The sequence below is a fragment of the Candoia aspera genome, chromosome 6 (genome assembly GCF_035149785.1).
Source record: "Candoia aspera isolate rCanAsp1 chromosome 6, rCanAsp1.hap2, whole genome shotgun sequence".
Classification (NCBI taxonomy): domain Eukaryota; kingdom Metazoa; phylum Chordata; class Lepidosauria; order Squamata; family Boidae; genus Candoia; species Candoia aspera.
The window spans coordinates 97,377,542-97,391,815 of NC_086158.1; the positions used below are offsets into that span (position 1 = coordinate 97,377,542).

At 43.7% G+C, this 14,274-nt stretch overlaps 1 protein-coding gene and 2 non-coding genes across 3 annotated transcripts; all 3 read left to right on the plus strand.

Annotated features, from left to right (window-relative positions):
* Positions 1-62: 62 nt before the first annotated feature.
* On the plus strand, positions 63-13,942 carry TIMM23B (translocase of inner mitochondrial membrane 23 homolog B). Its single transcript, XM_063307730.1, has 7 exons — positions 63-239; positions 1,754-1,812; positions 3,140-3,233; positions 4,492-4,576; positions 7,584-7,642; positions 9,412-9,522; positions 13,555-13,942. The coding sequence occupies exons 1-7, from the start codon at positions 131-133 to the stop codon at positions 13,668-13,670; spliced, it is 633 nt and encodes a 210-aa protein (XP_063163800.1). The 5' UTR covers positions 63-130; the 3' UTR covers positions 13,671-13,942.
* Positions 2,538-2,741, plus strand: LOC134500598 (small nucleolar RNA SNORA74). Its single transcript, XR_010068271.1, has one exon. It is a non-coding gene; the product is annotated as a small nucleolar RNA SNORA74 (small nucleolar RNA).
* LOC134500597 (small nucleolar RNA SNORA74) lies at positions 6,759-6,958 on the plus strand. The gene has a single exon (XR_010068270.1). It is a non-coding gene; the product is annotated as a small nucleolar RNA SNORA74 (small nucleolar RNA).
* Positions 13,943-14,274: the final 332 nt, after the last annotated feature.

Here is a 14,274-nt window from a genome sequence, read left to right on the forward strand (position 1 = left end):
GGCGTAAAGGTCGTCCCCGGAGAGGAGCTTCCGGTCCAGGCCGGAAGGGGCGGCGCCGGGCACAACGAGGCGCTGCGCTGAGGAAAAGCAAGGGCGGACGCGGCCCGGCGTCGTCGTCGTCGCCGCCAGCATGGAGGGGGGCGCCGGGAACACGAAGGGCTCCGGGTTCGCGGGCCTCTTTGGCGCCGGAGGAGTCGCCGGGACAGGCTATTCCCACGCCGACCTGGCCGGGGTCCCTCGTAAGTGCCGGCCTGCGCCACCCGGCTGGCTCCGCGAAGAGCGCGGGCCGCTTCCGCTCCGGCGGGGCCGCCTTCCGCGCCCTGGGCCCCGCGGGGACGCGGCCCGAGGACCGGGGGAGGCACCGGGGCGGAAAGGAGCCGGTCCTTCGGTCGGGCTGTCCTCGTTTCGAACGCCGCAGCCGCCCAACTCCGAGGGAGCCCGCTCGTGCTTCGCTGTAAGGGAAGGAGCGGCGAATCCTCCCTGATAGGCTCACCGGCGCCGGAAGGAGGCGCCCCGGGGCCAGGCGGCCGGAGGGAGGCCCTCGAGGGGCTCGGGGCTCGTCGCTCCTGCCTCGAGCACGGAGGGCGGCCGGCGTCCCCGCCCGCCTGGGGACGGCCGGGCATGGGCGAGAGCAGAGCGCCGTCCCGCGCGCCTCTTGCTTGAATCAACTTGGGGAAAGTCTCCCTCGGACCGAAGCTTTTCTGGAAGCAGCACGCCGCTGCCTTTTTCCAGGACGTTTTCCGGCTCTCAGGCCAGCCTCTTTCCCAGTGTTCCTCGGCCGTGGCAAGTTTAAGATGTGCTGGCTGGGGAATTCTGGGAGTTGAAGTCCACATATCTTAAAGTTGCCACGGTTGAGAAACACTGCAGTGGCCCTTGGAGATTTCCTGGTGGTCTCTCAGCCAGGCCTGCTTATTTCCAGGCATGTCAGCCAGCTGCTGCTGCCTGCTGGACCTGCATTGAAATAGAAGTCCCCAAATCCCCAGCCTTGATTGATTGATTGATTGATTGATTGATTTTATTTATCGGTTAGGCTGGTCCTAATTCTGTTTGAACATATCCAGAGCACACATGGTGTGGACCAGCTTGCTTGAAACCTGTACCCTTCCCATGTTGTTCTTGCTTGATATAATGCATCCAACCTCCATAGCAAGGCTAGCGTTAGCGTAATTATGAAAACTGAATGTTGTGTTTGAGTATTACGTTCTCTTTAAGCTTTAGAATGAGGTTTCATACTGGCTTCAAAAGCAGATTGAATTTCCAAACATAATTTGTAGGTGACCTAGGACGTTTTGCCCAGCCTTGGCTAGTTTTATTTCAGATACTAGATATCAGAAAGGACATTAATTATCCTAAAACTAGCTTATCAAATAGCTATGTCCCTGAATCTGTGCTTGCTAGCCTTCAAGTTTGAGTAGATGAAGCCTGACATCAGGGACAGATAGTAGAAACCAGCAACTGCCACGTAAAAACCTCATGCTATGCACGCACGCACACACACGCCTACAAATTCAAATGTTAGTTCTCTTGAACTGACAGCTGGTCACTGACATCTGTACATTCTTATTAAAACATCTATTTGCAGATTTTTTGAATCTGACCTGATCCTTCCTCTCCCTCACACCTGATTTAAATTAAAGCAGGCTTAGAAACTCAATGTACATATGAGAGGTAGCCCTCCTTGTTTGAATTCTTTTTAATGTTAGCTCTTTAACTGGCATACTTTCAAACCTGAAGTCTTTTTTTTTCCTTTCAGTGACTGGAATGAATCCCTTGTCCCCATATTTAAATGTGGACCCTAGATATCTTATACAGGTGAGATGTGCTTGTTTGCTCCATGTGTATTAATGTGTAGTTGTACATGATTAAATTATTCCTTTCAAAAATGCATTGAGTTTGTGATGGTGTATGTTAAATACTTAAAGTAGTGGTTTTGAATAAAATTAAAATAGGGAACTAAATGTGATACACATAAAGACTTAGCAATCAGGTGAGCACAGTTGCTTGTGGTCAGGAAATGTTTTTATCCTCTGGAGGACTTCTTGGAAACATTTGGCTGACTGCAGTTGAAAACACATTTCTCCCACAAAGTTTTTGGGAATGTGTAAAAATGAAGTCAAGTAAGAAACAAACGAATCACTTTCTTGTGAAGAACGCTACCTTAGGATTTAAATATGTCACGTAAACTTGTGTAACATAGGCTGTTACGGTACGAATTTATTTCCATTCTATTTGGGGTGGGTTACACCTTTCTCCCCCCAGTTGCCAAATGAAAAGGTACCTAGCTAGTTCCACTTTTTGAATTTGAAGAACTATCGGGTTTTTTCCAAGCTTCATATCGTTTAAAAAGAAAATATTAGAAACTATTTCATAATCCATCTTTATTTTTCCAATTTTTCAAAGGAAAAAAAACCTCAGGGGGAAAAACTCAGTTGTTGTTTTTTTCTTATTTTTTTCTGTGGGTTTTTCCAGGCCTTCCCATCTGTAGAACTGGCCCTAATCTCAGAGCTGGTGAATCTGAATATATTTTGTTCCTAAATTCCAGTGGTGGTCAGCTGTCTGTGTCAGAACTGTGTCTTTGACAGTGTTACACTGCTGGGAGATAAAGGTACTGCCTGTTTTAGCTGTCTGTCATTTTCTCCGTTCTGGAGGCAACTGACACCAGCGTTGAACAGCATTGTGCTTTTCTGAGAGCGTGTTGAGTAGAAAACCTCCTGGTCAACACTAGTCTGAAAGCACACAGAGGCATGGGTTGGCTTTAATCTCTGAAGCAGGGAGTGCTATGCAAGAGTGTTGGTACAGCTTATTCCATCAGCCATGTTGGTAGCGAACTAATACTGGATTGAGGAAGTATTATAGGTTCCCACTTGATGCTGGATAATTAAGTTAACTAACATTTATTTGTACTATACACAAACAATAGTTCCCTTTTGTAGGGCTCACTGGTAGCTCTTTATCTGAACATTCAGGAGTAAAATGAGTAGGTTCTCACTTTCCCCTTCTATTTTTTTTTCTTTACTGTGTGCACGGACAATTAACAGTTTCCCATAAACACTATAATGAAATGAGTATCTTGTGCATTTTTTGTGAAACCAAGGAGTTTGTATGCAAATATAAATGAAAAGAGGTGTTTCTGTTTCAGGACACGGATGAATTCATTTTACCCACTGGAGCTAGTAAAACCAGGGGCAGGTTTGAGCTGGCGTTCTTCACCATTGGAGGGTGTTGTATTACAGGTAGGCCATCGTTCTTCATTGATACCATGATGCTGGACTGATGTTTCTCTTCAGTAGAATGTATGTAAACAACAAAGCAGCCAGTTCTTCAAAATTCTCTTTTGCGAGGTGGTGGGGGCACGGATAAAGTTGCTATATTTGGTGTGTATCAGATGCTGAAAACCCCAGTTTGTGAGACTGAATGTATTCTGTGATTAAAACAAGCAGTACAAACTTGGGATCATTATACAGGCAGGTTCAGGGGAAGACAGTGTATTAACATGTAGCAAAAAGCACCCAGTCTTCTTTTTTCTCCCTTTGTTAGCCTTTGTACTCTTGCTGTGGGCAGATTAAAATCACACAACCAAACTTAATACACTTGTAGAGTAGTGATATGCTCTCCAAGGTGTTCGGTGCTCAGAAGACATAGTGAAATGTTTTCCTGCAATTTTAATTCTGTTGTTTGATGCTCAGGTCCAGCACCAAGGCAGCTGCCTTAAATGGTGCCATGTTCAACCCTGTTATGTCATTGGAAGATGCAAGTACTGCCTTGTGACTTGTGTCATCACCGTTTTGGAGACAGACAGTAGCAGTTTGAGATAGAATTGGACAAGAAATAAATATACCACCTTTAATAATTCAGTTTTAATCTGTCACAACCTCTGTCTGATTCTTGGATGTTGTGGTTCTGCAACTCCCACTTTGCATGCACAAACTTGGTCAGGTTTTAAAAGAAATCTCCCCCTCCCATTTCCTTGCAATATCTCAGTATGTTCCTACCCACAGTTTAAAAATCTCTAGTATATTATATATATTGTATACAACTCAGTTTTTTAAATAAACAAATATTTACATTTTGTTCATTTGGTTTTATTGGTTCTGTAAGCAATATACAGACTGTTGAAGATTGCTTGGAGAGGTTTTTTTTTTTTTTACCGCTCCACAATAATTCAGCATACTTTATTATATTTTAGGGACTCATTGTAAGATACAATATTTACTTTTATTCACCCCTGGTTGAGAATAGTAAAGTGCTTTGGGTCATGGTAGGGAGAGAAACAAGAACAAAAAAATTCAGAGAGAGGAGGAGCGAAGCCAAGAAAGGTTGGGGCCTCAGTTACATTGTCTATAAAATTGCCATGCTTTCTATTTCTATAAAGTGACTAATAAAAGCATCAAGGTCATAGCAATGTTGGAGAGCAATTCATTGGCTCAGATATAAGCATGAGATTACGCATCTTCTGTACATAAATTGTTCTGTTCTGATTTATCTGAATAGGAGCTGCTTTTGGTGCGTTAAATGGGCTGAGACTAGGTTTGAAGGAGACACAAAACATGGCTTGGTCCAAACCTAGGAATGTACAGTAAGTACTTGATTTTGTTAAAGGCCGTTTACTTTCTTCTCTGCTTTGAGAATTCAGAACTCTTCATGTGCAGCCAATATGGATATGACACATTTGCTTAATCTCCGTTCCAGTTTGCTGGATGTGTCAGTGGGGTCCAGAATGTTGAGGCAATAAGGTTCCTGTAGCTGTATGGTAAAAGAGGCATGGGTATAGGCCAAATATGAATTACCCTGTTCCCAAAAACAGTTTTTCCCTTTTCTGCTAAGAAGTCTTAAGTTTGAATGAGTTTATTATTTGATAAATACAAAAATCTCATCATTCCCCTTAAAAAACAACAACAACAAACACCTTAAATGAGAGAAAAGAGCTCAAAGGATGACTTCTTTGTTCCTATTATTCTCTCTGTCATGCCTCCAAAAGCCAGATTAGGCAACCTGGTAAATATAACATGCAAATAACCTAATTTTTGTAAAATACACTTTGTATTAATGTGAGGGGATTTTGGCTGGTGCTGGAAATGGAAGGTTCAAATTAATCATTACTTCTCTTGCAACCTTACCAGATGATGTCTAAGTATTGATAATCCCTTTGCTGCCTAGATGTTTTCTTTCTTTGCTAGCAGTTGAAATAATAAAGCACTCTCCAGCCATGCTCTGCACATCGGCCTTTTTGATGCTGGCATGTTTTTCAGCTTCCTTTTCAAATTTTTATTTTATTTGCTCTGTGTGGAGGCTTCCTGGGGTTAAACGTTGAGCTTTCCTTAAACAAAAAAAAGAGGACCGAGGTGGATCCCAAGTGAAATCAGAATGGTGTCATATAATTGCATCATTGTTCTTGGTTTATTTTGGAATGGCAGTTGCATTTAAATTGGCTGTAGATCTTGCTTCTTTGCACTTCCTGCTCACATGAGTGGAAAAATGTGTGACTGATAATTAGATGCTTCTGGAGGTCATTTTTACTAAAAAAAGGCCAAATAAGAAAGAAATCATTTGAAGCACCAGAGGGCACCAAAGTTCAGTTAGTCTTGGTGTACTTCTAGGAAGACAGAGTGAAGGTCATTTCCTGCAGTGTTGCTTTGTGAGAAAATTTGTGGAGGACTGCAGATTTCTGGGGGGCCGGAAGGATTGAGAGGCAGGCAGGTAGAGAGTGCAGCGTCTGCAGAGCACCTCCTCTTGGAGGAGGCAGGAGGGATCTAGTTCATGGTGCACACCCAGCGAGGAGGGGAAGCACAGATTCAGGCAGGGGTGTCCCATAGAGCCAAGGAGAGAGCGTAGCACCAAGCTCACCACTTTGGGGAGCTGCTAGTAAAAAACCCAGTGTGCTTGCTCACTATTCTCATCACCATCAGCATCATCATTTTGGGGGGAGGTAGGGAATCATGGCATCATAACTTTTGTGAAATCCTGCCTTAAGTCAAGAAGAAACCATTTGCACAAGCAGGCTCCCTAGTTTGGTGAAGTATTCCTATATCTATGTATCTAACCCTTTGTGTGTGGTATTAATTTGCTGCCCCGTGGGCGTATAGAAAGTTCAGAACATATTTCTTCGAAGGCTCGTTTTCCTAGCCTAGAAATACATGGACTTCATTCCTGCTCATTTCATGCTAAGCCCTAACGGTTTTTGTTTGAGTTTTCAGTTCTAGTGATGTGAGCATGAAGGTGGAAAACAAGCTCTTATTTGTTTTAAAGCAGTGGACCAATCTTATCCATGCCTTTTGCTCATTTCCTGATTACAGTAAAAGACCATTCTCAGTTGTTCTTCCCCAGGTGAGGGTTAGTGGTTTGAGGCTTGGCTGGGACACAAAAATAAACCACAAAAAAGTTAATTGTTATTTCCTGCCTTTGTCCCTGCTTTATTTTTGGGCTTCTAACCGGTCCACTGCAGTGGGAGATTAACTGAAAAAGCAGGGGATTTGCCAAACAAGACACAATCACTTTGCTTATCTGCCATATTGACTTTAGCTTGTTGTTTTCGGCAAACTGTGGCTGTCTATACGTGCAGATCAGTTAAAATGGTACTGGTAGCATGTGAACTTGAAATAACAGGCTGGGTCTGTCTTCAAGACTTGTACTACGGAAAGGGCCTCTTGGTTTAATCCGCTTGAGGCTCCAACACAAGGCAGAACGTTTTTCTGTGAGGGAAGACTTGCTTCATATCCCAAAGAAAACTTGTGCATGCACCCTCTTCTTTGTGCCTACTTTCCAGTGGTAGTCAGCTGTCTGAGTCACTCCCATGTCTTTGATAGTGTTACACTACTGGAAGATAAAAGTACTGTTTCAGCAGCTGCCGGTCGCTGTCTCTGTTCTGGAGACATAGACACAGTGTGGGCAGTGCTGTGCTTCGCTGAGAGTGCGCTGAGCAAGACACATCCTGGTCAGTGCTAGTCTGGAAGCATACACAGATGTTTCTCTGGTACAGCATATGTGCCTTTGAGTTATAAAGCGAAGGTGCTAATGTCTGTTAGGACACTTGAATTCATACGGTTTGGCTTTGTTTTCTAGAGCTTAAAAATGTAGCAAATTTACAATCACTGTGTATTTTAAATTAAATCTCTAGGGCAGTGTTTCTCAACCTTGGCAACTTTAAGGTGTGTGGACTTCAACTCCCAGAATTCTGGGCGCTGAGGTCCACACATCTTAAGGTGCCCAGGGTGAGAAACTCTGCTCTACGGTATGTATGCATTGCCCTGTAATTTAAAATTTTACCTGACAATGCCAACTGCCTTAAAGTTGGCTAGTTATTTATAAAAATAATAAAGGTGGGATAGAAAATAAATAAACGTGTTGACAGTACATTCACTTTTACTCCATTACTAATCCATCTCTGACAGGTATTACATAGAAAAATTGCATGAAAATATTTGTGTAGCGTGCAGTTCCTCTTCGTGGCAAGGGTTTGCTCATCCTTTAGTCATTTCCTAATGTAAAACAAGTTATGTAAGAGAAAGCATTGGCAGAAGATGTTAAATTGATTGGCTTATTATTTGGGCGTCATAGAAAGCATCCCTCTTCTTACTTTCTTGAAGGATTTTAAATATGGTGACACGGCAAGGTGCGTTATGGGCCAACACTCTTGGATCTTTAGGTAAGTAAGCATGTTTCACAAACTAAATTGACACAACTCCACTTCTCAAAAAATCTAGAACCTTAAAAGAGGTGGAAGTTTTGAGAACCAGCTGCACTGCATGACAGGGTCCAGGACTACTTACCAACTGAATGGCGTAGAGTGCTTCCAGTCCAAAATTATGGATTGAAACTGTTTATTATTATGCTGCTCATTGAAGGTTTAGACCCCCGCTTTACCCTATCTGCAGAGCAGTTCTAGATTGTAACCCTGGAAAACACTTGGGCTGAAAGATGACTGGGTTCAAGATTCCAATCATGGAGGTGATACATTAACAGATGCTTCACAGCTGTGTTTGTCATCTTGTGTAATATTTCTCTGTGTTCCTGATCTTTTTACCCTGACCTGTTCTTGTGCAAATACTATAGATTCACTGGACTTATAGAATTGCTGGAGAGAGTCTTTATGACTCACTCAAGCTAACCTGAAGCTACAAATCCCCAGATCAGTCCTTACCATCTCATTAGCTTGATAAATATTTTAGTTTTGTTTAAGATGTGAAAGCTAAGAAGAGACAGCTCTTCTGGTTTCTGTAATTAGATGGGGGTTTGTGTACATGTGTGTATCTTGAAGTCTTAATGTGAATTGCAGGGCAAATGTAGGAAGGGTTCACTGGTGTCAGCAGATGGCAGCACCTAGCTGATCATGGCTGCCTTGGCAAAACTGAACAGGGTCAGATCTGGCTACTACTTGGGTGGGGGACCACCACTGTAGCACCACCTCTAGGGTCAAGCACAACTTGTGATTTTTTTTAAATCTAGTACAGCCTTCCTTAACCTTTTGACCCTGGAGAAACCCTTGAAATATTCTTCAGGCCTCGGGGAACCCCTGCACATTCAGGCTCAAAGATAGGCTGGAAGTTACAAAATTGTTATATTTGTTTCATGTGTAGGCCTGTAGATATGCATTAACAGTGTTCTTAAACTAAAAATAAAGAATGAAACTTAACTCTTTAATGTGAAGTTGCCCAAATTTGAAATAATTTTTTAAATAAATTGTGATCTCCTAGGGAACCCCTAGTGACCTCTCGTGGAACCCAAGGGCTCCGTGGAACCCTGGTTGAGAAACCCTTATCTAATATAACTGAATTGTCTGCTGCTATTAAAAATAGAGAAAGATGAATAATAACTGTTTACAAGCCAGTGATAGGGATTCTGAGTACTACTTGAGGCATACCCAAGATCTTTGGGATGGCAGGGATATTTTTGCTTTCCGGGGGTGGAGATATGTAAACAACTTTTAAATATAATCTCAGTTTCAAAAAAAACATTTTGCATGACACATTGTTGCTTAAGAAAGACACGTCCGTCGTTCCCTTTTGTGATTATGTAATCCTGTGCTTGCTTTCTCCTAAATCCAGTGTGCAATAGTTTAAACTGAGTTATCCATTGTTGTATTTTGCTGCTGGTGGTGATGATGCTAAGCATGTAGGAACAGCGTGGCTGATCAAATGTGAAAACAGCAGCCATTCCTACAGCTTAAGTTGGGGCCTCAGATCAATTAAGCTGAAATCCTAATCAGTTGTCTGGTCTTACAAATCCACAACAATTGCTAATCAGTCTGTATTCATGAGTTCTATGACAAGGATAGGAAATGTTTGACTCCCCAGGCTAGAAATGTCTTTTTCCAAGCCAGCCTTAAGGAAAAAAAAAAAAAAAAGCGTTGAAGCTGAAATCACAGTTCCATTGCTATGTCATGCTTATTTGACGGGCATTTTAATTTCATTCCAGCGCTGCTGTATAGTGCGTTTGGCGTTGTCATTGAAAAAACACGAGGTGCAGAAGACGATCTGAACACAGTTGCTGCTGGGACCATGACAGGGATGTTGTATAAAAGTACAGGTATGGTAGAAAATGATTCTGGTTCGTATTGGTTTTGAGAAGAACAGCTGGATCAAAAGTACTGACTGCACAGGGCATTTTTCTTAATTCTTTCTGTAGTTATTGATAAGGAGTCCTTGTCATTATAACAACAGGCGGCTAAAATCCAACTTTCCTTTGAATCTGCTGGCTGCCCAGTAAAGGTTTCCCAGCAGGCACCTCACAGGAAGAGGGCGAAGAAAAACAAAATAGAAAAGCAAAAGAAACTGGATGTTATTTGAAGGCTGTAGGAAAAAGTTGATCCATCGTTTTATCTGCCTGAACTTCTGCCTAGTACAGCTTTAATAGCTCACTCCTCAGTTCAGTCTTAGTCAGACATTATTGAGTGCAATAAAGCTGTTTGTTCTATTTGCTTAAAGATAAGTTATGATTAAGGGCTTCTCTTCGTGATCTTAAAAGGCAGCTTTATTTCACATGTCCTCAGAGTGACACGCAATACTGGCAGCATTTCTTGTCCTAGCAATGTTCATTGGGTAAAACATTGCCGTCGTGTCTGGAACCTGTAATTTAATATGTTGTTCAAAACAAAGTATCATAAACATTAAATACCAGAATAATATAATCTATAAAAAGGAGAAAATACGTTCGCTTTTGGCTCATTTTAATACATCTAGAGCTGTTTCACAGTCGGCCTCAGTAAGCTAGGTAAAGGTAAAGGTTTCCCTTGACATTAAGTCCAGTCGTGTCCGACTCTAGGGGGCGGTGCTCATCTCCGTTTCAAAGCCGAAGAGCCGGCATTTGTCCGTAGACACTTCCTCCGTGGTCATGTGGCTGGCATGACTACACGGAACGCCGTTACCTGCCCACTGAAGCGGTACCTATTAATCTACTCACATTTGCATGTTTTCGAACTGCTCGGTTGGCAGGAGCTGGGACTAGCAACGGGAGCTCACCCCGTCACGCGGATTCGAACCGCCGACCTTCCGATCGGCAAGCTCAGCAGCTCAGCTCCCAGTCCAGTAAAAGCTCAATTTAACCTAACTTCATTCAGTGGACATTGGATGCAACAGATCCAATTTCCCTCTGGACATACCCCTTGAAATAAGAGGCAATAGATATCATTTGTGTAGTGGCATAAAACAGTGCAAAATGCATACTTTTTGTGATAGGGTCATAAGGCGAACAACACAGAGTGATATGCGTGACATACTTCTATGTTTAACAGGTAGTCTGGAGTAAGAGCTCCCCCTTTCCCCCATTAGCCCATTTATTCAAAGCAGTTCTGTATTCACATTACTTCTTGTTTAGAAGTTTGAATTGGTAACAGTGTAAGCTTAAATGTGCCTCAGGAAAAGGTGCCCCTGAAATAGAGTTAGGTTTGCAAAATCCCAGGCAATAAATCACTCTGGGAATTAGTACTGTGCAGATGTTAGGACGTGTTAACACTTTATTCCTGGAGTCATGTTGTTTTTTATTTCTTGTTCTTGAAGCATGTTTTGCAAAGCTTGTCAAATGCAGACTTAGTTTATCGCAGTTGGCTTATGCTTAAGGGGCACTTTAGGATCGAGTCTGCAAGCAGCAGGGCACTCTGGGCATTTCAGAATGTGAGCCTTTGGATGCTAGTGGCCCTAACTGGTTTGCACTCTAAATCATGGTCGTGGGAAGACCACAAGAATATTAGGGCCCGAGTGTTTGTCTGTGTGGGATACCAAGGGTGGTTCCAGGGCATCCTTTGGCCGCTGCCACATTAGTGACATCAAGACATCTCACCCCCCTGGATTCTGGGTCCCCAGGATGTTCCCTTTGCCAGTGCAGATCAGACTCCATGCCCCTCCTCATTTTATTTCTCAGCCTTTTTCTTTTAAAGGGGGAAGCAAGATGCCAGCCTCCAAATCACCCATCAGTTGGAGCTGGGCAGCCCAGTGCATACTAACTGATCCCTTTTCCACAGGAGAGGGATCCTGTTCAGATTGTGTGTGATTTGCCCTGTATAAGTTGCGTCACGCAGCTTCTCCGTGGCTTGGATTTGAGGCCCGCAGTGAGGAAGGTGAAAGCTTCTGCGCATTTCATCAGTTGACACTCTGTATCATCATCTCTTTTCCCCATAGCATCTGTATAAACAGGCGTGGCTTGCCAATCCCTTTTTCTGTAGTGGGCCCCTGCCCTTCCCCAAGAGATAGAAAAACTGATAGTCGTGACACATTCAGACGATTATACTCTGACTCCTGTGGAACGCAGACAGGTATGGCTTTGTAGCTTTCAAGATCTTCTGATTTGGGTAGCAGCTGCAGCAAGATAGATATTTACACCCGGGCTCATTAGTAGTCACGCATTCTCACAGAGAGAACAAACCCCAGGCAGTGTAACCCATCCTGGGGTCGTCTCTCTCCCCCTTATGCACAAGTCAGCAGCGGGATTCTGCTTGGCTGTGTCCAGGAGAGACCTTGCTGGCTGGGAGGGACAATTCTGTTTTCAGGCATTGCCGTCTCACTGGGAGGAGCCATTTTTAACAAGCTTGTGTGGGTGTGAGAGGGAGGCGATGACGAACCCTTGCTGTGTGAGGCTGACGGCAGCTGCCCTGCTATCTGGCCCACCCAGAACATTGATTGCAGGGGTGGAGAACTGCTTAAGCCTATCACTCGGCGCACAGAACTGAAAAAAAGGGTAGAGTTACGAGTGCAGTCTGGAAATTTCCCACCCACGCACTCCGTTACTTTGCCCAAATTAGATACTTTTAATGTGGGTGTTTCAAGTCAGACACGGGTTCTAAGGGCCAGCCAGGCTTCGTATAAAAATCGTGACTCTGGATTAGTGCCTAGTGTAGGTTTCAGGATACTGAGAAGCGGCAAGAGAGGAGTTTTGTGCTGTAGAAAGGGCTGTTCTTTCTGACATTGACTCGCAGCAGTTCGATCGCTTCAAGTAATACTGCTTTCTTCTGGAAAGCACCTTATTCCAAACTCCCTTCAGGTTCTAACTCTCCCCACTGGGCAAATTTTTTAATCAGGTGTGATATCAAAACAGGCGATGTATTCCCCACCTCTTCCTGCTTCAAAGTGACCTTGATATATCTGCTGTAGGTCCTGACATGAATTGCTCTTACTCTTTACTATAACAATGCTGTTCTATGTGCGGGAATCCCCACCACCAGCACGTATTTTATAGGTTTGTGGCAAGTTACAAGATACTATTTAGTTATTTAGATATTTAGTTATTTAGGGAGCCAGTGTGGTCTACTGGTTAAGGTGCTGGGCTAGAAACCAGGTGACTGAGAGTTCTAGTCCCGCCTGAGGCACGAAAGCCGGCTGGGTGACCTGGGCCAGTCCCTCTCTCTCAGCCCAACCCTGTTTGCTGCCTTGAGTGATTTATAAAAACAATCAAGGCGTGATAGAAAATAAACAAATACATACTTTAGTTGATTAAGATAATCATATTTTAATGATGCATAATGTGCAGACCGCCATCCACTAACTGGGAATAAGCTACTGAACTCATGTGGACCCTCCCAAAGACAAACTCTAGTGCTTTTCTAGTATAGCTAAGTACTAACATTAGATTTTTCAAAGTTAGCATTGTAAATTTAACTTTAATTTTCTATTTTTTGTAAGATTTTTCTATTCTCTGTTTTACTTGTAAGCCTAGAGTCATTTATACAGTGAGATGGGCGGCGTGTAAATTTAGTAACTAAACAAATAAATAAAAAAACATTAGGTTTTTTCTGGGTGGAGTCTGATCACCACTTCAGCTTCATCATCACGAATCTCTCAGCTGATTTGGGAGAGAGAAGTTTAAGAGGAGGCTTCAGAAGACCAGCCCTGTTTTTTCCCCCGGAGAGTGGCGGGAGGAAGGGCGTTAACAAGAGCAAGTAGCAGCTTCTATGCTTCCTGGGAAGGTATGCACCTTGCGAGTGGACTCCTAAGTTTGCTCACCCACGAGCTTCTTGTGCAGTCTTTGTCGATGTGTCTGCGCACCTTTCTTGAGTGAAGGCCCCAGCATCTGAACGCTGGCGGTTCTGGCTGATCTCTCCATATTTACTGCTGCTTTATTTCCCCGCAGGCGGATTACGTGGGATCGCGAGAGGTGGCGTTGCAGGACTCATGCTCACAAGTCTCTATGCTCTCTATAACAATTGGGAGCACATGAAGGGCTCCGTGCAGCGGCAGTCCCTTTGAGCGGACGGGAGAACTGAGCCTCCCCCTGCGTAGCGCAACCAGACTTGAACCCCTTCATTCCAGTCCAGAGAGGAGCCCCCCCACGCACCGAATCTCCCTGCGACGGCCCGGTTCTTGAGCGCGCCCCATCCTCCGGAGCGACAGGTGGCAGAAAGTTCTGCTTTGTCTGCAAAGATGAAGATCTTGTCTCCATAGCATGTTCACTTTTGCTCAGCTTATGTGCTGAGACCATTGCTGGATATGACTGTAATAAAACGTGTGTGCTGAAACTAGCTTCTGCTTGTAACACGGACATTTTTAAAAGCTACCTATGGCCTTAGCACACCGCAAATAATCAACATCCAAGGTAGGTAGTTAATTCCTCATCAGAGCAAGGGAGAGGGACGGTGCAGTAACAGTGGAACTCAGGAGCCCGGGCTGTGCACACAGGATGCTACTTTAAAAGGATGGCTTCTTTCATTGCAACGCTCACAGCAGCTTGTAGTGTTCTTCAGTGGATAATTTTCTGGGCATTGAGCTGAAGACATCTGTGTTCCAGTCATTTTCAACAGTCCTTAGTAATAAACGATCTAAATGTTGGAGTGCATGTTTTAAGAACAAAAGT

Coding starts and splice junctions, on each gene's coding strand:
- TIMM23B (XM_063307730.1), top strand. CDS start 131: ATGGAGGGGGGCGCCGGGAACACGAAGGGCTCCGGGTTCGCGGGCCTC. Junction 3,234..4,491: donor TGGAGGGTGTTGTATTACAG/GTAGGCCATCGT, acceptor TTATCTGAATAG/GAGCTGCTTTTGGTGCGTTA. Junction 4,577..7,583: donor TCCAAACCTAGGAATGTACA/GTAAGTACTTGA, acceptor ACTTTCTTGAAG/GATTTTAAATATGGTGACAC.